At 39.6% G+C, this 27647-nt stretch overlaps 1 protein-coding gene across 5 annotated transcripts in view; it reads right to left on the bottom strand.

Annotated features, from left to right (window-relative positions):
* Positions 1-4618: 4618 nt before the first annotated feature.
* The window catches only part of LOC119875637 (ankyrin repeat domain-containing protein 7-like), a 45820-nt gene continuing 22791 nt past the window's right edge, over positions 4619-27647 (bottom strand). For 2 of the 5 annotated variants that reach the window (XM_038589449.1, XM_038589451.1), the window contains 5 exons: positions 27592-27625; positions 27054-27207; positions 16848-17061; positions 14885-14981; positions 4619-5132 (listed from right to left, as the gene is read on the bottom strand). In XM_038589449.1, the coding sequence (XP_038445377.1) occupies positions 4773-5132; positions 14885-14981; positions 16848-17061; positions 27054-27207; positions 27592-27625 (859 nt within the window). In that variant the 3' untranslated portion in view covers positions 4619-4772. The remainder of the gene's footprint in view (positions 5133-14884; positions 14982-16847; positions 17062-27053; positions 27208-27591; positions 27626-27647) is intronic. The other 3 variants (XM_038589450.1, XR_005387231.1, XM_038589452.1) reach the window with 3 other exon arrangements.

Genomic DNA, 27647 nt, shown 5'->3' with positions numbered 1-27647 from the left:
CTGGAGTCCTGGATCAAGTCCCACATCAGGCTTCCTGCATGGAGCCTGCTTCTCTCTCTGCCCGTGTCTCTCTCTCTCTCTCTTCTCTCTGTCTCTTATGAGTAAATAAACAAAAGTTAATTTTTTTTAAATCTTCAAGAAAAAACTTTCAAAAATTCCACTAGCCAATGGTACTTTCCTCCACTTATAATAATTTTAATTTACCTCTCTCTCTATACTACTCAGTGAACAATGCTCATGGACTACAGTGCAAACAGTAACTCCTACACTGAGTGATACATAACTTACATGACCATCAGAGGCAAGGTAAAGCCACTGACGTGGAAATAATGGACTCTTGCTAAACCAATGTTCCCAAATCATTTTATGTTCATATTGTTCATCTTAGCAACTGTTTATGTTAGAGGGCTTTAGCAAGTACTCTGATGAGTAGAGATTAAGGCTCCGTGGTGTGGCATATCAGAAAAGCTGCCCTCAGGGGCACCCCTGGCTCAGTTAAAAGAACATCCAACGGTTAACCTTCAGTTCCTGTTCAAGCCCCACAATAGATGTAATGATTATATAAAATAAATAAACTTAAAAAAAAACCTGTCCTCAGAGCTTTATAGTTGGTAAAGTGCTGGAACTCTGTAAATCTCAGTTCTGGTTGCATAATGAAGGCAGGCATATTTAGACTGTTTTGCCATAATCAGAAAAAAACAGCATCTGATTGAATACTTTGTCCGATCGGATTAAATGCTTTCAGTTTTACACTTAACTGCTTAAAATACATTTAGAATACAGCTTTGTTATGTCAATGTGTTTCAATCAGAAATTACTGCTATGGTATAATTTTATCCTAAAAACTGTTAAGATATTCTCAAATTTAGGCAAGGACAGGGTACCATCCACATAAAATATTTTCCCTCTTAGATACATTTGTACATAAGAAGACAGAATTATCGCTCATGAAAAAAAATAAAAACAATGTAAAATAAAGGACTAAACTGGTCTGCACAGACTAGATAATACATGTAAAATAAAGGACTAAACTGGTCTGCACAGACTAGATAATACGGGTGAAGAAAGTAAGTTCAGGGGGAGTTACAATAATCAGAGAAAGCCTCATGGAGAATGAGAGACAATGAGCCAGGACTCAATAGTGTAGGATTAGGCAAGAGGAAGGGAAACTAAAAAGACAGAAAGGGTAGAATGAGTAAATAAAAAAGGGTGAGAGATGGTAAATCACCCCAAGTAACTTAAAGGATAAAATCTGATGGCAGAGAATACGATGTCCACACAACTAAACCAATGTTCACAGCAGCATTATTAATGGCCACAAAGTGGAAATAACCCAAAGGTGCATTAAATGATGAATGAACAAGGGCGTTAGCCCACAATGGAGGACTGTCTGACCAGAAAAAGAAATGAAGCACTGACATATGCTAGAACACAGGCGAACCCTGAAAACAGGAAGTGAAAGAAGCGAAGTCGCAAAGGACCACACGTGGTGTGACTCCCTTTATAGGAAACATTCACAATAGGCAACTCTATGGAGACAAGAAGTAGACTTCTGGTGCCCGAGGTCAAGGGCAACAGCTAAGGGTTTTTTTTTCAGGGTGACGAAAATGTTCTGATGGCAGTGATAGTTGCAAAACCCTATAAATATACTCAGCGACAACAACACATGTTAAATGGGTCAACTGTATGGTAGGTGTATTTATAGCTCAATAAAGCTTTTAAAAAGAGTCAATGGCAGGACCTAGATAATTTTCTTAATTCTCTCTTTTGGCTTTATATACATCATCTGAATATTTCCATGCATTTTAATATATAAATATTAAAAATATAAATATTTTATAATATTTATAAATAAATATATTAAAAATAAATATATAAAAGGAAAAGAAAATGAAGGAAATGCCCTCAGTTCCACTAGTCGTAACCTTTCTTTACAAGTTTTCCTGAAATCAGTACAGAGTCTATATCCATCAATAAAAGTGAAGATGAGAAGTAAGACGATTTTCTGAAACATTCCGTTAAACCTTATCTTCTGATTTTATCTAGCTCGCCTCATCATGGTAATAGAGATCTCAGTAGAAAACATTGTTTTTAGGGCACCTGGGTGGCTCAGTTGGTTTAGGCGTCCAACTCATGATTTCAGCTCAGGTCATGATCTCATTGGTGGTGGGTTTAAGCTGGCATGGGGCTCTGTACTCAGCAGGGAATCTCCTGGAGATTCTTTCTCTCTCCCTGTGCCCCTCCCCCTACTCATGAGTGTGCATGGACATGCATTCTTTCTCTCTCTCTCAAATAAATAAATAAATCGTTAAAAAAAATCGTATAGCAGGAGAAAAAAGTCCCTCAATTTCTGTGAATGGGTAAATGCTATAAGGAAAACATAGAACACAGAGAGAGCAGAATGAAAAGTCAGAATTTAATAAATAAGGGCATGGTGAAGACACTAAAATTATGCTAAATTGAAATGAAAATACAAAAGAAAGTGGTCCATGGAAATTAGCATCCTAAAACATTTATATTATTTAACCAGCTACAGAGGAACTGTTGACATGTTATATGTAATACATATGTGACCTTTCGATTTGATCCAATGTTTTTAAATCCTGTACCTCATCTTCTAAATTAATACGATAATGTGATAACTCCGGTGAAGCCTGTGACATACATTGCTTTTTTAGGGCATCAGCCAGTTCTTGTTGAAGTCTCTCATAACTACCTAATAAGACCTTCTGTTACTGATTTTAGAAATCATCCTATTATTATGTTAATAATATAATTCTAACGTATGTACTTATCACCCCATACATCAACTCACCTTTTATTCCTAGAATGTACACACTGCTAAGTGAATTCAGTTAAAGACACAAAAAGTGTTTATCCCCTCCTGCCTAGTCAGTATTATGTACACAGATAATTATTTCAGCCCCACTCTCCATCCTTGTTGATGAATTTGCAAAGCTTCCCAGCCTGCTGAAGTCTCAAAAAGAAATGGGTATTGTATAGGTGAGACTAGCAGTGGTAAATTCTACATTAATCAAATATTTTCTCTCTTTTTTATTAGAGGCTAAATTAACTTCCAAGTTCTTCACATACTAATCCTCTGCTCAAAATCCTTCCAATAGGTTACTATCTCAGAACAAATGTGAAGTCATACTAATGGCCCTCAAGCCCCCTACATAACCTGGCTTCTGCTCCCTCCTGGCCTCAGCTCCTAGAGATCCCCTCCCTGTTCATGCTCACTCCACTCCTGCTATACAAGAATCCTGCCATCCCTCCCTCAGTAGCCTGAAAATGGAGATCCAGTGCCAAATTAATAAATCACAAAGATACAATTCTATTGGAAAATTTTAAGCCCAAATGGTAGTTACCAATGGAGTTTTGAAATGAGCAAATTATTTGAAAAATGCTTAAATTATAAACCGTGGTGGGAAGATGAAATCAAATACAGCTTTGCTAAGTCACCAGTTATCCCAAATTATGATTTAGTGAAAAGTAGATGCCTTCAAAGAGTGAAAAGGTCACAAGAATAAATGATTTGAGACTAAACATTTAAATTTACATAAATAAAAATAAAAGTATGCTAACTGAAAATGCTTAAAAGCTATCAAAAAAAAGTACTGAGATACAGCACCTACACTTCAGTTCATGTGACAAATCTGGAGTTAGTTGTCAAGGTAATCCACTTATTTGAACCTCAAGGTCAAAACACTCAGGTATGAGCATTTCCACTTATCTGTTCATCATGGTATTAAAACGTGGTGACAAGAATTAAAACTATTTTAGTAGTACTAACAATAAATTATTAATATCAGACTCCTTTCTTTAACAATGTATAACTTAACCTCTTGAAGTTTCTCATAGATGACGTGCATTTTTATTCAAATTAAAGCACCTTTCAGGTCTAATTTTTATTTGCTGGATACAAGTTATGAAGATTCAAAACTGACCCATAATCATTCAGGTCGTGATCTCGGGGTCATGAAGTGGAGCTCTGCACTGGGCATAGAGCCCACTTTGGATTCTCTCTCCCTCTCCATCTGCCCCACTCCCATTTAGGTGCAGGTGCACTATTTCTCTCCAAAAAAAAAAAAAAAAATAGTACTAATAAGCCATAACCAAACATTACTTTGAACTTTCTAATAGGAAGCTTGAAAAATATTTGTCTTTCTGAATACTTACTTCTCTTTCTTCTTTCTCATCTTCATATCTAAATGCTCTTTCCATTATCTGTTTACATTTATTGATTAACTCCTTATTTCTTTCTCGCAGTTGAAGAGCTCGTTTTTCACCTGCAACTCGAACCATTCTTACAATAACCTGAACCTGGTCTTTGAGATAAATTATAGTCTTTTCTTTACATTCCACTCTGCTGTAGGCATCATCTAGTTGCTCTCGGAGCAACATATTTTCACTTTGTAGTTGAGATAATTTCTCTTCTAAGGATTCATGCTTTCCCATGTATTCATTCACTTTACCTTGTTCGTTTTGAGATTTCTGCTCAATTTCCTTCTTCTGACCCTGTGTTTGTTTTGGGTTTCTTTGTAAATGTTCTAAAGCCAACGTCTTTTCTCTGAGAGCATCTCTTGTATACTGCAGCTCAATTTCTAGGGCATTAAAGTTTACTTTCGACTTCAGAAAGTTGCTGAGAAAGCACCTCATTGTTATCTTTTAGGTTAGACATCTCAAAGTTCATTTTGTCCTGTAAATGACACCACTCATCTTTTGCTCTCTGGAAAGCAAGTTCTAGGTCTCTTTTTGATGCCTGACTTTGATCACGATCCTGTATAGCTGTAGCGAGCTCTAGCTCGGTATGATTGAAGTTTTGCTTCCAGTCTTTCTCTGTTTAGCTTTTCATCCTGCAATTTAGAGTTCAGCATGGTATTCTCAGTTGTCACAACATTCAGCTGCCCACTAGATTGGAATACTGTATTTGTTAATGTTACCTCATTCAGTTTTATGGCGTTTTGAAGACTGTCATTCTTTTCTTTTTCAGTTTCAGTGTCTTCACAATACCTCTTTTCCTGCTTCTGATTCCTTATTGTGTCTATTTCCAGTCTTAGCATGGCAAGTTCATCTTGCAACATGCGGTTTTCATGTAACAGACCTTTTTCTTTTTCATGAGGAGGAGAAACCTAAGTAAAACAAGAGTCTTTTAGCTGGAACTCAATAAAATGACATTATCATGATTTTCTCTGAAATCAAAGAATATCCTATGTTTATACAAGGAATGGGTTGCAGTTAAGTGGATATCCAACTGGAAAAACACAAAGTTGGATCCAAGCTCAAACTTTTATACAAGCATAAATTCCCCAAAGTTCAAAAGTTTAATTGAAAGCAATGAATGCATGAAAGGAAAAAGAAATCATGACAAAATCCTAAGAATCTCAGAATTGGAAAGGTCTTTCTCTGGTTTACAACAAACTCAGAAGGCTTGAAAGAAAAAAACTAATACATCTGACTACACTAAAATTGAGTTTATAGTCTCATGTCTAACACAGTCCACAGGAAAACCCTTAGCTCTGCATATATTTGGACAGATTCAATTTCCTAACCTCACTTTGTCCTGAGAATATTCCATACGTATTCGACTTTTCTAACATTTCTATACTCAGTTATAAGAATTTTATCTACTGATAACTAATAAATCTAGGCATTGTACTACAAACATGTCTGCACACATTAATTATCTCTTTTAGTTATCACAATTCAAAAATGGAGAGGTTAAAAATACTAAGTGAGCTGCAGGACATTCCCCAGGTCTTTGTACCCACTACCACTATTCTGGCACCAAACTGCAGCTACTTCTCTAGTGTGAATCTTAAATACAAAAGAAGCCTTGTATTTCAGGAGTGGCTGGGTGGCTCAGTCAGTTAAGCCTCTGCCTTCGGCTGAGGTCATGGTCCCCGGATCCTGAGAGCAAGTCCCGTGTCAGGCTCCCTGCTCCACAGAAAGCCTGCTTTTCTCTCTCCCTCTGCCTCCACTCCCCCTGCTTGTGCTCTGTCAAATGAATCCATAAAGTCTTTTAAAAAGAAAAAAAAAAGCCTTATATTTCAAAATACCAATACTAACTAAGGTAAAATTTATGTAGCTCCTAGAAAAATCATGAGATTATTTGTGGCTGCAACTAATTTTATTTCCTCTTCAGATGTTTAAAATGGCAATAAATGCAGAAGAGGGGAAAATACACTGAGCTATTTTACTAGGAACAAAAGACTTATCAATAAATTATCAGTAAGTATATATTACAGCATATGATTATTTCAAAAGCTCCTTGTAGGGATCCCTGGGTGGCGCAGCGGTTTGGCGCCTGCCTTTGGCCCAGGGCGCGATCCTCGAGACCCGGGATCGAAGCCCACATCGGGCTCCTGGTGCATGGAGCCTGCTTCTCCCTCTGCCTATGTCTCTGCCTTTCTCTCTCTGTGACTATCATAAATAAATAAAAAATTAAAAAAAAAAGCTCCTTGTAATGAAATCAGATACTACTTGGAGCAAATTGTTACTCATCTCAAAAGTAGGAGACTAACATCTGAAGTAAGGTCTTAAAACGGGCTACACTTTTCCTCCTGTTCATCAGTGGAAGTGTGAAACTAACCCCTCTATGAATATAGAGGTGGTGAAGGAATTGCCAAAAACTAAAACATATGTTGTTAGTAGCAAGAGTTTTGTGCTTATGGAAAGCTCATAAATTCCATACTATTTTCCAAAATAATAAAAACTTCTACTTCAGATAAGGGCATTATGAATGTCACTATTTGACACCTGCAGACAAATGCATTTAAATTAATGAATGGACTACAAACTTCACTCCTCCCTATATAGACCCGTATGTGTATGTATGTACGTATGTATATATGTATATACATACACACACACTCACCCACAAATATATATGTATTCTTTTAAAATCCTCTGTACTTACCATAATGTACAGGGTTGGTTTTTTAGAAATATACACATGCATGGAGAAAAATAATAATTCCAAAAAATAAAATATACATACGTACAAATACATACACACGTACTTCAAAATAACTAAAGAAAATACCTCAGAATTCATTTTAGTATGAGACATTTCTGTCTCATTTCGTTTGCAAAGGTGATTGTTTAGAATCCCATCTTGGGTGGGACGGGGGCAAGGTGAGGGAGGAGTAGGGATCCTCAAGCACCTGGCCCCACCAACTTACCTTGATAACTTTCAAATCATCCTGAACACCTACGAATTCGACCTGAGATTGATTGATGATTGATTTTTATTTACTTTTTTACTGGAGCTCGATTTGCCAACATATAGTATAACACCCAGTGCTCATCCCGTCAAGTGCCCTCCCCTCCCCTGGCAAGTGCCCGACCTGAGATTTTTTTTTTAAAGATTTATTTATTTATTTATGATAGAGAGAGAAAGAGAGAGAGAGAGGCAGAGACACAGGAGGAGGGAGAAGCAGGCTCCATGCTGGGAGCCCCACGTGGGACTCGATCCCGGGACTCAGCCCTGGTCAGCCCTGGGTCAAAGGCAGGCGCCAAACCGCTGAGCCACCCAGGGATCCCCCCGAACTGAGATTTAAAGAGAGAACAGTCAGAACGCTACAGAGAGAAGGGTTTTCGCTCCTAACAAGGTAGGGAGGCGGAAAAAATAAAAAGAATCAAGTGGGGAGGCGCACCGGAGGAGCCGGGCTGAGGCCTGCAGCGGGGAAAGCCTCCCAGGCGGGTAAGCGCAGCCCTGGAGAAGCAGACAAGTGGGAGCTTTAAAATCCGCCCCGGATTCCTCCGGGATGGAAAGGCGCTCAGCTGGGAACTCCGCCAGGACTGTGGGGGGTGGGGACCTCCAGTCTCCGGGGTCACTGACAGAGGAAGTGCGCAGGGTCGAGCGCCCCCCACACCGGCCCAGCTCCGTAAAGGGCTGGAGCGCGCTGCGCGGGGCCTCGGGGAGAAGCCGGTGTGTCGGGAGGGGCTCCGGGAGCCAGACTCCAGCAGCGCAGGCCCCGGACCCCAGGGGACACAGCCGGGATCCTGCTCCCCCCGGGACAGGCCGAGGCGGGGAGGGCCCAGGACAGCGAGGACACTCCTGCCCCTCCTGCCCCGGGAGCATCCAGGCCCCTGTGGACTGGGAGATGGGGGGAGTCACTGCAGGGGGCGCCCTCCAGGGCCAGGGAGACCTGGCCGCCGCCGGTGTGGTTGTCCCTCCTGGTGTCACCCGGTGCCTGGGAGAGGCGTGGCCGCCAGGGGACACGGGCCTCACGGGAGGTCAGGTCGGCTCCCCGTGACCCTGCACCCAGCAGGGGGCGGGGCAGCTCCCCAAGGTACACACACCTGAGAATCGGCACAGCCCGCCCCTCCCCCAGAAGACCAGCTGGAAGGACAGGGGAAGAGCAAGTTCCCCACCCAGCAGCGCTGGAAAGCTCCAGGGGAAGTCGAGGGATCTACAGTATATAGAACTAGAGGGTACCCCTCTTCCCCGCCCCCCCACCCATGTTCCAGTACAACTCATTTTTATATCAGACTGTAAGTTTCCAATTTTCTTTCTCTTTTCCCACCTTAACTACAATATTTTGCCACCTCTTCATTTTCAGGTTTCTTCCTTTTTGACTCATATTTTTACAATTACACGTCTTAGATAGATTTTCCACTTCTAGATTCCCTTCAACATACTCAACTTAATTTTGGGAGCTAGACGAGATATGTTTTGTGTGTGTGTGCTTTTTTTGTTTTCTCTACCTCATTTTGTTCTACAATGGCACAATACCTTCTAAAACAGGACGAGCATGCACCCAGAACCAAGTGGTATACCGTGCTGGTTCATTCTGTGAGACTATATTCTCTCTTCGTTCCCATTCTGCCCCCCTTTTTATCTCATTTATGTTTTGGGGAACAATGTTGGGTCTCTCTACAAGTATTTCTGGTTTATAGAAATTTGGGACTCAGTATCTTCTAACATACAGAACTTAATACACCCAGGACCAAGAGGATCACCCCCTAGGACCCCTCAGGTAGACTACATTCTCCCTCCACTACAACTTCATCACCACCACCATGTCCCAGTCCCCCCCAACATTTTATTTTTCTACTTCTTTTTTTCTTTTTCCCCTCTTTACCTTTGCTTTTTTTTCTCTTTTTTTCTTCCTTGGCATTCTTGGCCTTTTATTTTCTACTACTTTGTTTTAAAATTTGTTTTTCACTTTAGTGGTCATTTTGTGTTATTTTGTTCTTCTCTTCGTTTTCAATTTCATGTCATGGACCTTGTCAGAATCATCGAAGGATAAGAAACCTTGGGTGGCTCAGTGGTTTAGTGCCTGCCTTCAGCTCAAGGCATGATCCTGGAGTCCCAGGATCAAGTGCCACATCAGGCTCCCTGCATGGAGCCTGCTTCTCCCTCTGCTTGTGTCTCTGCCCCTCTCTCGGTGTCTCTCATGAATACATAAATGAAATGTTTAAAAACAATCATCTAAGGTGAAATTGACTTAGATTGTGGTTGATATTCTTGACTCAGCCCGTTCATACAGCCACTCTGCAGTGAGCAAAATGACTAGAAGGAAGATCTCACCACAAAAGAATCAGAAACAGTACTCTCTTCCACAGACTTATAGAATTTGAATTACAATTTGATGTCAGAAAGCCAATTCAAAAGCACAATTATAAAGCTAGTGGTGGCTCTGTAAAAAAGCAGAGAGTATTAAAGAAACTTCATGACTGCAGAATTTTGATCTACTTAGTCCAAAATTAAAAATTAATTAAATGAGATGCAATCCAAACTGAAGGTCCTAACAATGAGGGTTAATGAGTTAGAGGAAAGAGTGAGTGCCACAGAAGACAAGTTGATGGCAAAGAGGAAAGCTTAAGAGAAAACAGAAAAACAATTAAAAGACCATGAGGAAAGGTTAAGGGAAATAATCGAGAGCCTCAGAAGGAAAAAATATACGCATAATTGGGGTTCCACAGGAGGGCCAGAGGGCCAGAAAGGATATTTGAACAAATCATACCTGTGAACTTCCCTAATTTTGGGGAGGGAAAAAGGCATTCAGGTCCAGGAGATAGAGAGGTCCCCCACCAAGGGGAAGGGAAAAAAAGCAGAACTCGACATTTAATGGTGAAACAAGCAAATTCCAAAGAAAAAGAAAGTCCTTAAAACAGCAAGAAACAAGAGATTTCTAACTTATATGGGGAGAAATATTAGATTAACAGCAGACCTCTCCACAGAGATCTGGCAGGCCAGAAACAGCTGGCAGGAAATATTCAGGGTTCTACATGACAAGAACATGCAGCCAAGAATACTCTATCCAGCGAGCCTTTGGTTCAGAATAGGATAAAGAGCTTCTAAGATAGGCAGAAGCTGAAAGAATATGTGACCACCAAACCAGCTCTGCAAGTAATATTAATGGGGACCCTGTAAAAGAAAGAGGAAGCCCAAAGAAATAATCCACAAAAGCAGGGACTGAATAGACATTACAATGACAGTAAATTAACATCTTTCAATAGGTACTCTGAATGTGAATGGGCTAAATGATCCCATCAAAAAACGCAGGGTTTCAGACTGGATAAAAAAATCAAGACCCATCTATTTGCTGTCTACAAGAGACTCATTTTAGATATAAGGACACCTACAGCATGAAAATAAAAGGTTGGAGAACCATTTACCATTCACATGGTCTTCAAAAGAAAGCAGGGGTAGCCATCCTTATATCAGATAAATTAAAGTTTATCCCAAAGACTGCAGTTAAGAGATGAAGAGGGACACTATATCATACTTGAAGGGTCTATCCAACAAGAAGATCTAACAATCATGAATATTTATGCTTCTAATGTGGGAGCTTCCAAGTCTATCAATGAATTAATAACCAAAGTAGGGGCATACTTAGATAATAATACACTAGTAGTAGGAGACTTAAACACGGCACGTTCTGCAAATGACAGATCTTCTAAGCACAACATCTCCAAAGAAACAAGAGCTTTAAATGATACACTACACCACATGGATTTCACAGATATTTACAGAACTTTACATCCAAAAGCAACTGAATACACAGTCTTCTCATGGAACTTTCTCAGAATAGGCCACCCGATACCAAAACATTGGGACTGTCCCCTGCATATTTTCAGACCACAATGCTTTGAAACTAGAACTCAATCACAAGAAGAAATCTGGAAGAAACTCAAACACAGGGAGGAGAAAGACCATCCTGCTGAAAGATGAATGGGTCAACCAGAAAATTAGAGAAGAAATAAAAAGATTCATGGAAACTAATGAAAATGAAGATACAACCATTCAAAATCCTTGGGATACAGCCAAAGCAATCCTAAGCGGGAAATGCATTGCAATACAAGCATCCCTCAAAAGATTGGAAAAAAACCTCAAAGACACAAGCTAACCTTGCACCTAAAGGAATTGGAGAAAGAACAGTAAATAAAACCTACACCAAGCAGAACAGAGAGAGTGAAGATTTGAGCAGAACTCAATGAAATAGAGACCAGAAGAACTGTGGAACAGATCAACAAAACCAGGAGTTGGTTCTTTGAAAGGAAGAATAAGATACGTAAACCATTAGCCAGCCTTTTAAAAAACAAAGGAGAAAAGACTCTAATTAATAAAATCACGAATGAAAAAGGAGAGATCACCACCAATACCAAGGAAAACCTAACCAAAGAGATAAAGGATTTATACCCTAACAACTACAGAACACTTCTGAAAGAAATCCAGGAAGACACAAAGAGATGGAAAAATATTCCATGCTCATGGATTGGAAGAATTAATATTGTCAAAATGTCTATGCTAACCCAGGGCGATTTACATTCAATGCTTTCCTATCCACATACCATGGACTTTCTTCACTTTCTTCAGAAAGCTGGAATAAATAATCTTAAGATTTGTGTGGAATCAGAAAAAAACCCCGAACAGCTAGGGGAATATTGAAAAAGAAAACCAGAGCTGGGGACATCACAATGCCGGATTTCAAGTTGTCTTACAAAGCTTTGATCATCAAGACAGTGTGGTACTGGCACAAAACCAGACAAATAGATCAATAGAACAGAAGAGAGAATCCAGAAATGGGCCCTCGAATCCATGGTCAAGTTACATTTGACAAAGCAGCAAAGACTATCCACTGGAAAAAGGACACTCTCTTCAATAAATGGTGCTGGGGGGATCCCTGGGTGGCGCAGTGGTTTGGCGCCTGCCTTTGGCCCAGGGCATGATCCTGGAGACCCGGGATCGAATCCCACATCAGGCTCCCGGTGCGTGGAGCCTGCTTCTCCCTCTGCCTATGTCTTTGCCTCCCTCTCTCTCTCTCTGTGACTATCATAAATAAATAAAAAATAATAATAATAAAATAAATAAATAAAATAAATGGTGCTGGGAAAACTGGACAGCCACGTGCAGAAGAATGAGACTAGACCACTCTCTTGCACCACACGCAAAGATAAACTCAAAATGGAGGCAAGATCTAAACGTGAGACAGGAATCCATCAGAATCCTAGAGGAGGGATCCCTGGGTGGCGCAGTGGTTTGGCGCCTGCCTTTGGCCCAGGGCGCGATCCTGGAGACCCAGGATCGAATCCCACGTCGGGCTCCCGGTGCATGGAGCCTGCTTCTCCCTCTGCCTGTGTCTCTGCCTCATTCTCTCTCTCTCTCTCTGTGAGTATCACAAATAAATAAAAATTAAAAAAGAAAAAAAAAGAATCCTAGAGGAGAACACAGGCAACAGCCTTTGTACACTCGGCCACTGCAGCTTCTTGCAAGATAGATCTATGAAGGCAAAGGGAAACAATAGCAAAAATAAACCATTGGGACCTCATCAAGATAAAAATCTTCTGCACAGCAAAAGAAACAGTCAACAAAACTAAAAGATAACCTACAGAATGGAAGAAGTTATTTGCAAATGACCTATCAGGTAAAGGGCTAGTATCCAAGATCTATAAAGAACTTAGTAAACTCAACAGCAAAGAAACAATCCAATCATGAAATGGGCAAAAGACATGAGCAGAAATTTCACCAAAAAAGACATACAAATGGCCAACGAGCACATGAGAAAACACTCCACATCACTTGCCATCAGGGAAATACAAATCAAAACCACAATGAGATACCACGTCACACCAGTGAGAATGGGGAAAATTAACAAGACAGGAAACAACAAATGTTGCGGAGGAGGTGGAGAAAGGGGAACCCTCTTGTACTGTTGGTGGGAATGTGAACTGGTACAGCCACTATGGAAAACTGTGTGGAGGTTCCTCAAAGAGTTAAAAATAGAGCTACCCTATGACCCAGCAATAGCACCACTCGGGATTTACCCCAAAGATAGAGATGCAGTGAAAAACCGCGACACCTGCACCCCAATGTTTATAGCAGCATTTTCCAGAATAGCCAGACGGTGGATGCAGCCTGAGTATCCATCAAATGATGAATGGATATAGAAGATGTGGTCTATATATAAAATGGAATATTACTCAGTCCCTAGAAATGACAAATAACCAGCATTTGCTTCAATGTGCACGGAACTTCAATGTGCATGGAACAAACTAGGGGTGGTGGAAGGGGAGGAGGGCAGGGGGTGGGGGTGAATGGGTGACGGGCACTGAGGGGGGCACTTGACGGGATGAGCACTGGGTGTTATTCTGTATGTTGGTAAATTGAACACCAATAAAAAATAAATTTATTATAAAAAACAAGAAGTAAAGAAGAGCAATATAGTAAAGAAGTTGAAATCAAACAACTTCAACTTAATCTTAGAAGACGAAACTTGGAATTGAAGGGTGTAAAAAATAATTTGAATCAGGTAAATTTTTGGCAGTAATTGTATATTTCCATCAATATTATTTATAGTATCCCTTTGATATAATACATATTGTTAGGCTTCAAATAGATTAAACATTTCATTTTAACCTAATAGCAACCATGATCTTTGTAGCCACAATTACTACCTTATTGGAATTCTTGGCCTCTCACATATGCCCTATGTATATATTTTGAATGAAGGGATGGAAGGTAAAATGAGATAAATGTTATATTGATTTATTGATTTATGGAATTGTATTTATTTTTACACAGAGCATGGGCTGGGGGGAAAGGAGTAGAGGGAGAGGGAGGGAAATGAATCTCCAGCAGACTCTGGTTCTGAGTCTCATGATCTGAGTCTCCAGCCTCACCTGGTTCGGAGTCTCGTGATCGTGAGATCATGACCTGAGCCATAAAAAGAGTTGGACACTTAACCCACTGAGCCCCCAGGTGTCCCAGTTTTGAATTTTTTAATGTTGAAATATGAGCTAGATTTCCTTGAGATGCTGATGAAGCTAGTTAAATGTTTTACACAGAAATTTTGTTTCACAATCCTATGTCTACTTGTATTTTTACTCTATGGCACATTTTGCTGTCATTTAATTTAAAATTTGAATTATTCATTGAGGATGAAAAGCCTTGTTATAAAAAAGGCCACTCTTGAACATTTTTTTTTAAGTTCTCTTAAGCCTTTTGACTTTTTTTTTTTTAATGATAAGATCCAAAATCCTAATGAAAATGTGTCTCTAGGTTATAGAAGAGCAAAATGATGTTCAGAGGCAGCTTTCGCGAGAACAGAATGCCCAGAGTATTACATGATGGAATACTATTTTTTTTGTATATTTGTTATTGGAGTTCGATTTGCCAACATACAGCATAACACCCAGTGCTCACCTGTCAAATGCCCCCTCAGTGACCGTCACCCAGTCTCCCCACCCCCCGCCCACCTCCCCTTCCACTATCCCTTGTTCATTTCTCAGAGTTAGGAGTCTCTAATGTGTTGTCACCCTCTCTACTTTTTCCCACTGATTTTCTCTCCTTTCCCCTATAATCCTTTTCAGTATTTTTATAGTCCCCATAGAGTGAAACCATATGATGTTTGTCTGTCTATGATTGACTTACTTCACTCAGCTCTTCTTTACTTCTTAATTGCTCCTTAATATTTATATATAAAATTTCAGCACTTCTTCTTTTTTCTTTTTCTTGTTTTAAGGTCAATCTGCAAATGCATGTGTTCATTTTAAAATTTGTTTTGTTAGCAATAGAACTTTTATTTTATGATCTGGTTCCACATATGTTGGTTCATTATCCAAAGGAAATTTTTCTGTTCTCAATTTTTTTCCCTTTCTAGGGCTCATGTTTTTCAATTTATCACTTCAATATCTTCAAAACGATATATAGTTTAAAAGAAGCAATGAGAAAGCATTTTGCAACTTAGTAAGTTTTAGTCAGTAATAACTCTGGGAGATGTTGTAAGCAAAGGAATTCTGAAATTATTTAAGAAAGGGTTCAAAATTGTCATTTTTCTCCACAAAGTCATAATTACACTTCAATTAAGGCAAATCATTTCATTACTAATTAAAAAGAGCAGTTGCTGTTTATCAACAACTTTATAAATTCACTAGAAATACATTTTTATTTCACAAAACATCACAGGTACCTCTAAAAATGATCTTCAGTGTAAGACAGCATCAGCAGATGTCGTTTACACACCATACACCTGCAGATGACTCTGATCCAGCACTAGACTAGGGAGCCTAAAATCTATTGCCCATGCTTTTTATGTTTCTTATTCTGTAATATTCTCAACCTTGTTGATCATTATGTATTTTATAAATCATTTGAAAACTCCTTTGAAAACATCACAGGGTCCATATTAATTAAGTAAAGAATAGAGTAAGATGTGCTTTCAGCATAGACTTTTGAATTAATTTTCTTTATATATGTGAGAAATGTTAAAAAAAACTTAACCATTAATCGTTTTTCCATTTTACTTTTTAACCCCTGCATATGTTAAGAATAAACCAATTTTTCTGTCTTGAGAAAAATTGGCCATTTCTCTGTTGGGGGGCATATAATATAAAATTTCCTGAGAACAATTTAAAAATATGGATCAGAGACCTCTACTAAATATTTTTATACATTAACACAATACTATATTAAAGAATTTATTCCAATTAACCAAGACTGTAGAAACAGAATTAAATAAAAGACATTCCTTATAGCATTAATTAAACTATAGGAAAATGGAAAACAACCAAAATTCAATTTGTTAAATAATGAGGTTTACATATGATGGACTTCTACATGGTCATTAAAATTATGCTTTAGAATATACATTAAATTATTAGAAGTATTCACTGTTAAAACCTTGCAGTATTATTTCAAAGAATCTCACACTTTACAACTTTTTTTTAAAAAAAAATTGGAGTTCAATTTGCCAACATACAGCATATCACCCAGTGCTCACCCCGTCAAGTGCCCCCCCTTAGTGCCCATCAGCCAGTCACCCCAGCCTCCACTCACCTCCCTTTCCACTACACCTTGTTTGTTTCCCAGAGTTACGTGTCTCTCATGTTCTGTCACCCTCACTGATATTTCCCTCTCATTTTCTCTCCTTTCCCCTTTATTCCCTTTCATTAATTTTTATATTCCCCAAATGAATGAGACCATATAATGTTTGTCCTTCTCCGATGGACTTATTTCACTCAGCATAATACCCTCCAGTTCCACCCACGTGGAAGCAAATGGTGGGTATTTGTCGTTTCTAATGGCTGAGGAATATTCCATTGTATATACATAGACCACTGCTTCTTTACCCATTCGTCTTCTGATACTTCACATTTCTAATGGAGTTTCCTTCCCTATAAAATCCCAGAAGGCAAATTAGCAATTACAAAACTTCTCCTACACATCTGCAGCATAAAAGTAAGTATTTCAAGGGGTTCCTGGCTGGCTCAGTTGACAGAGCATGTGACTCTTGATCTCATAGTTGTGAGTTCAAGCCCCACGCTGAGTGTGGAGTCTATTAAAAAAAAAAAAAAGTAAATAGTTGAAATATTTCCTTAAAACCAAGATGTCATACCTTAAACTGTAGAGTTCTCGTTCCCATTCCACTTTTTGATGCTCTAACTGAGATTTCATTTCTTTTGTTTCTGATAGCAACTGTTCTAGTCCATTGACCTTATATTCCACTTGTAAAATTTTTCTTGTAAGTTGTTCACAGTCTTTTCTTTTTAATTCTATTGATCTTTTGTATTTAAGAATTGCATTCTGGATTGTCAATACGCTAACAGAATCTACACCAGAGGAAAAACAAAAACAGAAATAAAATACAGGAGGCATCAGGGTGGGTCAGGTGGTAAAGCATCCAATTATTGGTTTTGGCTGAGGTCATGATCTCACAGTTGTGGGATTGAACCTGGCACTGGGTGCTGCACTCAGCACAGAGTCTGCTTAAGGTTCTTTACCCCCTCGTTCCCTCCCTCTCTGTTCCTCTCCCCATCTCCTGCTCATGCTCTCTCACAAATTTGTTCTTTTAAAAAGTAAAATAAAACAATATGAGTATTTTTTGCATATAAGGGACCGAGCATGTTCACATTAACTCATTCATACATGAAACAAATATTGAGTAACTTCAATGTAAAGAGATTATACCAGGTGCCTGGGTGGCTCAATCGGTGGGTGTCTGCCTTTGGCTCAGGTCATGATCTTGGTGTCCTGGGATCAAGCCACATGGTGGGCTCCCTGCTTAGTAGGGAGTCTGCTTCTCCCTCTTCCTCTGCCTCTCTCCCTGCTCATGCTCTCTCTCTCAAATAAATGAATAAAATCTTATTATCAATAGAACTTTAAAATCTTTTAAAAAGAAAAGAAAACATGACTGAAACCTTTCTAAACTGAATGAAAACTATAATCCCACAGACCCACAAAGGATCTGGCTAGGAGAGAAGAAATGGAAGTAAACTATTGTAATTTTAAAAAAAGATTTTATTTATTTATTCATGAGAGACATGGAGAGAGAGAGAGGCAGAGACACAGGCAGAGGGAGAAGCAGGTTCCCTGAGATAGCCTGATGTGGGACTTGATACAAGGACCCTGGGATCACACCCTGAGCCAAAGGTAGATGCTCATCCACTAAGCTACTCATGTGTTCCCTATTGGAATTTTCTTAAACTACATATAATGTGGTATAACACTACAAGAAGGTGGACTGTGATGCTTGAGTCATATGCTTTAAACCCTAAAGCAATCACTAAAATAGCAAATCTTAAGCTTTGTTAAGTAATAAACAAAGCCCATATATACACATATGTGTATATTTATATATATGTATAAATTGAACTCGTAAAAATTAGTTTATTAATCTATAAGAAAGCAGAAAGCAAAGAAAATGGGAACAAAGCAGGTCAAACGGAAAGCAAACAGGATGAGAGATTTATATCAACTGTATCAATAATCAGAGTAAATGAAAATTGTCAAAAAATAAAAGAAAGAAAGAAAATGGTCTAAAAGCCTCGATTAAAAGGCAGACTGTCAGAATGGATAAAAATGTAAGAGACAACCATAGGCTGCCTATAAAAAATTCAATTTATATGTAAAGACACACACACACAAATAAATAAAATAAATAAATAAATAAATAAATGTAAAGACACAAATTTGTGAAAAGGACAAAAATAAGGATATACCACACACACTTGACAAAAGAAGGCTGAGCTTGAGTAGCAATATTAATGCCAGGCAAAATAGATTTCAAAGCAATATATATTCTCGTGATGTATAAGGTCATTTGTTAATGATGAAAGGGTCGACAAATAAGCATAACAAACCTAAATGCTTATGAATCTATTAATAACATCAAAATACATAAGGCAAAAATCAACAGAACTGCAAAGAGAAACAGGCAAATTTACAATTTTAGTCTGAGATTTTAATAGGCAGAAAATCATCAAGGATATAGAAGACTTGACCACCACCATCTTTCTCAAGTATCCATGGAGCATTTACCAAAAGAGATTATATTCTGGGTCATAAAATAAACCTTAATAAAGGGAGCTAAGTCAAAAGGATTGAAGTCATGAAAGTGTGTTCTGTGACCACAAAGTGATCAAATTAGAAATGAAGAACAAACCTACCTCTGGAAAATACTCAAATACTTGCAAACTGATTAATAATGCACATCTAAATAACCCCTGGGTCTGGGTACCTAGGTGGCTCAATGGATTAAGTGTCTGCCTTTAGCTCAGGTCATGAGCTCCGGGTCCTGGGACTGAGCCCCATGTTGGGCTTCCCACTCAGAGGGAAGGACGCTTACCCCTCTGGACCTCCCTTCGCCTATGCGCTCTCTTTCTCTCTCTCTCCTTCTCTTTCAAATACATAAAAATCTTTTAAAAACCCTTGGAATAAAGAAGTAATGAAAAAAGAAATTACAAAGTATCACATATTGAATGAAAATAAAAACATAATATGTTAAAAATTTCTGGAATCCTCCAAGAATAGCACTCATCTCACCATTTATAGCACTGAGGTATATATTAAAAAGAGAAGGAGGTGGGGCAAGATGGCAGAAAAGTAGGGTCCCGAAGTCACCAGTCCCCACCAACTTACCTAGATAACTTTCAAATCATCCTGAAAACCTATGAATTCGGCCTGAGATTTAAAGAGAGAAGAGCTGGAATGCTACAGTCAGAAGAGTTCGCGCTTCTATCAAGGTAGGAAGACGGAAAAACATAAAGAAATAAAAAAGCATCCAAGGGGGAGGAGCCCCCATGAGGAGCCAGGCAAAGGCCACGCAGCTAGTGCCCCCAGGACAGGAAAGCCCAGTCCTGGAGAAGCAGAAACTTTACCAATCTTCCTGGAAGGAAAGGCGCTTGCAGGGAGCTCGGGCAGGATCCCAGAAGGGGTACAGATGCCCTCAGGCTCCCAGGGGCACTAAAAGAGCAACTGCACTCTGGGGGAGATCCCTCCACACACTACTGGCTGAGCTCCCTAAAGGGCTGGACGCCGCGCCCAGTGGGGCCCCGGGAGCAGCTCAGGTGGTGGCCACTGTGCGGCCCCGGGAATGTGATTCCAGCGGTGCAGACCCCAGAGCCCAGGGCACCGGGGACACAGCCCAGGATCCGGCACTCCCCCCGGGGCAGGTAGAGGCTGGGAGGGCACAGGGCAGCAAGGACGCTCCTGCTGCCACGCGGCCCCGAGCTGTGCAAATCTACGCCCCCTGCCCCCGGACCACCCAGGCCCCTGCGGACTGGGAGCTGTGGTAGTTACTGCGGGAGCTGACTCAAGAGATGGAGAGCTGGCTGCTGCCACTCTTGTTGTTCCTCCTGCTGTCACCTTGTACCTGGGACTGAACAGGAGCTTCACAGGATAAACAGCTTGGACTGAGCCCTGCACCTGGCAAGGGGCTGGGCAGCTCCCCCAAGTGCACACACCTGAGAATCACCACAGCGGGCCCCTCCCCCAGAAAACCAGCTGGAAGGACAGGGGAAAAAGCATTGACCAAGCAGCACTGGAAAGTCCCAGGGGAAGTCAAGGGATTTACAGTATATAGAATCAGAGGATACCTCCTCTTGCTTTTTGTTTTCTGTTTGTCCTCCCCCTTGCCCCCCTTTCCTCTCTTTTTCTCCTTTTTCCAGTACAACTTCTTTTTGGCCACTCTGCATTGAACAAAATGACTAGAAGGAAAAACTCACCTCAAAAGAAAGAATCAGAAACAGTCCTCTCTCCCACAGAGTTACAAAATCTGGATTACAATTCAATGTCAGAAAGCGAATTCAGAAACACAATTATAAAGCTACTGGTGGCTCTAGAAAAAAGCATAAAGGACTCAAGAGACTTTATGACTGCAGAATTTAGATCTCATCAGGCAGAAATTAAAAATCAATTAAATAAGATGCAATCCAAACTGGAGGTCCTAACAATGAGGGTTAAAGAGGTAGAAGAACCAGTGAGTGACATAGAAGACAAGTTGATGGCAAGGAAGGAAAAAAAGAGAAAAACAATTAAAGGGTCATGAGGAAAGGTTAAGGGAAACAAATGACAGCCTCAGAAGGAAAAATCTAGTTTAACTTAGGGTTAATAGGGGTTCCAGAGGCCACCGAAAGAGACAGAGGACCAGAAAGCATATTTGAACAAATCATAGCTGGGAACCTCTCTAATGTGGGAAGGGAAACAGGCAACCAGATCCAGGAGATAGAGAGATCGCCCCCTGAAATCAATAAAAACCACTCAACACCTTGATAGTTAACAGTGAAACTTGCAAATTCCAAAGATAAAGAAAAGATCCTTAAAGCAGCAAGAGACAAGAGATTCCTAACCTTTATGGAGAGAAGTATTAGGATAACAGCAGACCTCTCCACAGAGACCTAGCAGGCCAGAAAGGGCTGGCAGGATATAGTCAGGGTCCTAAATGAGAAGAACCTGCAGCCAAGAATACTTTATCCAGCAAGGCTCTCATTCACGATAAAAGGAGAGAGAAAGAACTTCCAAGACAGGCAGGAACTGAAAGAATATGTGACCACCAAACCAGTTCTGAAAGAAATATAAAGGGGGACTCTGTAAAAGAAAGAGGAAGTCCAAGGAAACAATCCACAAAAACAGGGACTGAATAGGTATCATGATGGCACTAAATTCATAACTTTCAAGAGTAACTCTGAACATGAATGGGCTTATTGACCCCATCAAAAGGCGCAGGGTTTCAGACTGGATAAAAAGAGCAAGACCCATCTATTTGCTGTCTATAAGAGACTCATTTTAGACCTAAGAACACCTACAGCCTGAAAATAAAAGGTTGGAGAACCCTTTACCATTCAAATGGTCCTCAAAAGAAACCAGGGATACCTATCCTTATATCATCTAAATTAAAGTTTATCCCAAAGACTGTAGTGAGAGATGAAGAGGGACACTATATCATACTTAAAGGATCTCTCCAACAAGAGGACCTAACAATCATGAGTATTTATGCCCCGAATGCGGGAGCTGCCAAGTATAACAGTCAATTAGTAACCAAAATTAAGACATACTTAGCTAATAGTACACTAAAACGGGGAGATTTTAACATGTCGCTTTCTGTAAATGACACATCTTCTAAGCCCAATATCTCCAAAGAAACAAGAGCTTTCAATGATGCACTGCACCAGATGGATTTCACAGATATTTACAGAACTTTACAGACAAATGCAACTGAATACACGTTCTTCTCAAGTGCACAAGGAACTTTATCCAAAATAGACCACATACTGGGTCACAAATCAGGTCTCAACTGATAACAAAAATCTGAGATTGTCCCCAGCATATTTTCAGACCATAATGCTTTGAAACAGGACTAAATCACAAGAAGAATATTAGAAGAAATGGAAACACGTGGAGGTTAACTACCATCCTGGTAAAAGATGAAAGGGTCAACCAGGAAATTCAGGAAGAATTAAAAAGAGTCATGGAAACTAATGAGAATGAAGATACGACTGTTCAAAATCTTGGGATACAGCAATAGCACTCCTGAGGGGGAAATATATCGCAATATAAGCATCCCTCAAAAAACTGGAAAGAACCCATATGTAAAAGCTAATCATGTATCTAAAGTTGCTGGAGAAAGAACAGCAAATAAAACCTACACCCAGCAGAAAAAGACAATTAATAAAGATTTGAGCAGAACTCAATGAAATAGAGAGTCGAAGAACTGTGAAACAGATCAACAAAACCAGGAGTTGGTTCTTTGAAAGAATAAGATACACGAACCATTAGCCAGCCTTATTTTTTAAAAATTTTTTATTTATTTATGATAGTCACACACACACACACACACACACACACACACACACACACAGGCAGAGACATAGGCAGAGGGAGAAGCAGGCTCCATGCACCAGGAGCGTGACTTGGGATTCGATCCCGGGTCTCCAGGATCGCGCCCTGGGCCAAAGGCAGGCGCTAAACCACTGCACCACCCAGGGATCCCCATTAGCCAGCCTTATTAAAAACAAGAGAGAAAAGACTCAAATTAGTCACAAATAAAAATGGAGAGATCACCACCAATACCACAGAAATACAAACGATTTTAAACACTTAGTATGAGCAGCTATACACGAATAAATTAGGCAATCTAGAAGAAATGGGACTCATTTCTGGAAAACCACAAACTAGCAAAACTGGAACAAGAAGAAATAGAAAGTCCAAAAAGGCCAAACACCAGGGAGGAAATTGAAGATATCATCAAAAACCTCCCAAGACACAAAAGTCCAGGGCCAGATGGCTTCCCAGGGGAATTCTATCAAACATTTGTAGAAGAAACAATACCTAGTCTACTAAAGCTGCTCCAAAAGATAGAAAGAGATGGAGTACTTCCAAACTCATTCTATGAGGCCAGCATCCCCTTAATTCCAAAACCCAAGACCCCACCAAAAAGGAGAGGTAGAGAGAATAAGCCTGATGAACACAGATGCAAAAATGCTCAACAAGATAGTAGCCAATAGGATCCAAAAATACATTAGGAAGATTATTCACCATAACCCAGTAGGATTTATCCCCAGGATGCAAGGCTGGTTCACCACTCGTAAAGCAATCAATGTGATTGATCATATCAAGAAGAGAAAAAACAAGAACCATACGACCCTCTCAATAGAGGCAGAGAACGCATTTGACAAACTACAGCATCCATTCCTGATCAAACCTCTTCAGGGTGTAGGGATAGAGGGAACATTCCTCAGCATCTTAAAAGCCATCTATGAAAAGCCCACAGCAAATATTATTCTCAATGGGGAAGCACTGGGAGCCTTACCCCTAAGATCAGGAACAAGACACGGATATCCACTCTCACCACTGCTATTCAACAGAGTACTAGAAGTCCTAGCCTCAGCAATCAGAAAACAAAAAGAAATAAAATGCATTCACACTGGCAAAGAAGTCAAATGCTCCCTCTTTGTGGTTGACATGATACTGTACATAGAAAACCCAAAAGACTCCACCCCAAGACTGCTAGAACTCATACAGCAATTCAGCAGTGTGGCAGGATACCAAATCAATGTCCAGAAATCAGGGGCATTTCTATACACTAACAATGAGACTGAAGAAAGAAATTAAGGGGTCAATCCAATTGACAACTGCACCCAAAACCATGAGATGCCTAGGAATAAACCTAACCAAAGAGGTAAAGGATCTCTACCCTCAAAAGTATAGAACACTTCTGAAGGAAATTGAGGAAGACACAAAGAGATGGAAAAATATGCCATGCTCATGGATTGGAAGAATGAATATTGGGAAAATGTCAATGGTACCCAGGGAAATTTATACATTTAATGCAATCCCTATCAAAATACCATGGACTTTCTTCAGAGAGTTGAAACAAATCATCGGAAGAGTTGTATGGAATCAGAAAAGACACCGAATAGCCAGGGGAATATTAAAAAAGAAAACCAGAGCTGGGGGCATCAAAGTGCCAGATTTCAGGGTGTACCACAAAGCTGTGATCATCAAGACAGTGTGGTACTGGCACAAAAACAGACACCTAGGAAAATGAAAAAGAATAGAGAATCCAGAAATGGGCCCTCGACTCTATGGTCAAGTTATATTCGACAAAGCAGGAAAGACTATCCACTGAAAAAAAAAGACAGTCTCTTCAATAAATGGTGCTGGGAAAATTGGACAGTCACGTGCATAACAATGAAACTAGACCATTCTCTTAAACTATACACAAAGAAAAACTCAAAATGGATGAAAGATCTAAATGTGAGACAGGAATCCATCAGAATCCTAGAGGAGAACACAGGCAACACCCTTTTTGAACTTGGCCACAGCAACTTCTTGCAAGATACATCCATGAAGGCAAGAGAAACCAAAGCAAAAATGAACAGCAAAATAAACAGTCAACAAAACTAAAAGACAGCCTCCAGAATGGAGAAGATATTGGCAAATGACCTATCAGATAAAGGGCTAGTATCCAAGATCTATAAAGAACTTAGTAAATTCAACAGCAAAGAAACAAACAATCCAATCATGAAATGGGCAAAAGACATCAACAGAATTTTCACAGAGGAAGACATAGACACGGCCAACAAGCACATGAGGAAATGCTCCGAATCAGGGGCCATCAGGGAAAAAGAAACAACAACCACAATGAGATACCACCTCACACCAGTAAGAATGGGGAAAATTAACAAGACAGGAAACAACAAATGTTGGAGAGGATGCGGAGAAAAGGGAACCCTCTTACACTGTTGGTGGGAATGTGAACTGGTGCAGCCACTCTGGAGAACTGTGTGAAGATTCCTCTAAGACTTAAAAATAGATCTACCCTATGACCCAGCAGCTGCACTGCTGGGGATTTACCCAAAGATCCAGATGCAGTGAAATGCCGGGACACCTGTACCCCAATGTTTATAGCAGCAATGTATAGTAGCCAAACTGTGGAAAGAGCCTTGGTGTCTTTCGAAAGATGAAAGGATAAAGAAGATGTGGTCTATGTATATGATGGATTATTACTCAGCCACTAGAAATGACAAATACCTACCATTTACTTCGACATGGATGGAACTGCAGGGTACTATGCTGAGTGAAGTAAGTCAATCGGAGAAGGACAAACATTATATGGTCTTATTTATTTGGGGAATATAAAAAATAGTGAAAGGGAATAAAGTGGAAAGGAGAGAAAATGAGTGAAAATATCAGGGACGGTGACAGAACATGAGAGACTCCTAATTCTCGGAAACAAACACGGCATGGTGGAAAGGGAGGTGGGCGAGGGGTTGGGGTGACTGGGTGATGGGCACTGAGGGGGGGCACTTGATGGGATGAGCACTGGGTGTTATGCTATCTGTTGGCAAATTGAACTCCAATTTAAAAAATAATAAGATATCAAAAACAAAAACAAAGATTTATCAACACTTGACAAATAAGAAATAAACCTAACTTTTTAAATGACAAAAATTTTGACAGCTCAATGAAGATACACAGATGTTAAATAAGCTCAACATTATCAGTTATTAGGGAATTGTATATTACAACCATAAATGTATATATTTATACACATATATATGTATTTATGTGTGTGTGTGTGTGTATACATATATACACCATACCCATCCATGGCTACGATTAAAAAACTGATCATACTAAGTACTGATAAATATAGATGGAGGGGATCCCTGGGTGGCGCAGCGGTTTGGCGCCTGCCTTTGGCCCGGGGCACGATCCTGGAGACCCGGGATCGAATCCCACGTCGGGCTCCCGGTGCATGGAGCCTGCTTCTCCCTCTGCCTGTGTCTCTGCCTCTCTCTCTCTCTCTGTGACTATCATAAATAAATAAAAGTTAAAAAAAAAAAATTAAAAAAAAAAAAAAAAAAAGAAAATAGTACAATGACTTTAGAAAACAATTTGGCAGTTTCATAATAAGGCAATATGAAGAGACAGGAGACTAAGAGAGATGGATATGTTAACTGTCTAAATTACAGTTATGGTTTCACATGTGTATATATATGACAAAACTATCAAATTATATACTTCATACACGTGCAGTTTACCTAACTAGGGCTGTTGGAGAAAGAAAGCCTCTATTATATGAAAAACCATCTAAGACAGTGGCTGAGACATGGATGGAAAGATGGATATGAAACCATACAAGATGAAGCTAGTGGCCTATGGTCTTTCACCTCATAGCATTAAGTAGTAATAGCTAAGCTTTAAGCAAGGGGGTAACGTGATGAAATGTAAATTTTTAAAAATGTATAGTAATTATGGTTGCAGTGTACACCAAGATCCTGAGAGGTGGAATGGCAGGGAAAACAGTCCTGAGGTTAGCTCAGTAATCTAGGAGAAAAATAATGGTAACCTGACCTTGGGTGAAGACACAGAAGAGAAGCAGAGTTCACAAACACATCAAGTGTGCCATTCCCACGTGGACAACCATAATGGAAATTATAGTTCTTTTTTTTTTTTTAATTTTTATTTATTTATGATAGTCACACACAGAGAGAGAGAAAGAGAGAGGCAGAGACATAGGCAGAAGGAGAAGCAGGCTCCATGCACCGGGAGCCCAACGTGGGATTCGATCCGGGTCTCCAGGATCGCGCCCTGGGCCAAAGGCAGGCGCCAAACCGCTGCGCCACCCAGGGATCCCTGGAAATTATAGTTCTTTGGCTGAGAGTATTCAATAGTTCTCTATTTTAATATAAAACATACTTCTGAGATGAGTAGCTCTATAACTCCTCAGTGTTGTGTGGCGCAACGCTAGACGAGATGTGCACATATTACTACAACCATATATACAGAAAAAGGCTTTATATTTATACGACGGCCCTACCTTTACAATCCATTCCAAGTTCAATGAGCAACAGGGAACTCTTATAATCAGAGGATTGCAACTTGCAATCCTCTGAAGCTGTTTCAGATGACTGAGTTAAGTCATCAAGATGCTCGTCATCAAGATGCTCCGCAGAATTCACTTGCTTTTTGACCTACAAATAAATAATACTATTTCAAAATGTCATCCAAATATTTATAAAATATACTAAGTGTAGAAAGATGATAAATATCCATCTTTTTATAAAAGCAAAAACATAGGTACTTTTTAAAAGAACTGATTTTTATCAAAAAGACCTTTATCAATAATTGGTGTTTCTGAATAATTTTTTCACAGATGTCTATACAACAAAGGAAAATTTTCATTTTTTCACTATGCGTTTCATAAAGTAATTTTTTTTACCACGGAATAATGTTTCTGATAAATATGAAATATCAAAATAATATAATAAAAATATATCATGAATGAAATAGAATTATAATATAATAAAAATATATCATAAATGAAATAGAATTATATATTTTGTTTGTTTGTCTACCTTGTTCTTTTCCTTAGATGTTTTCTTTGCAGGTCTAAAAAGAGGAAGGATTCTTT

This window comes from Canis lupus, unplaced genomic scaffold (assembly GCF_011100685.1).
Source record: "Canis lupus familiaris isolate Mischka breed German Shepherd unplaced genomic scaffold, alternate assembly UU_Cfam_GSD_1.0 chrUn_S2070H2269, whole genome shotgun sequence".
In the NCBI taxonomy this organism is placed as follows: Eukaryota; Metazoa; Chordata; class Mammalia; order Carnivora; family Canidae; genus Canis; species Canis lupus.
This window is presented reverse-complemented; position numbering and strand designations above follow the sequence as displayed.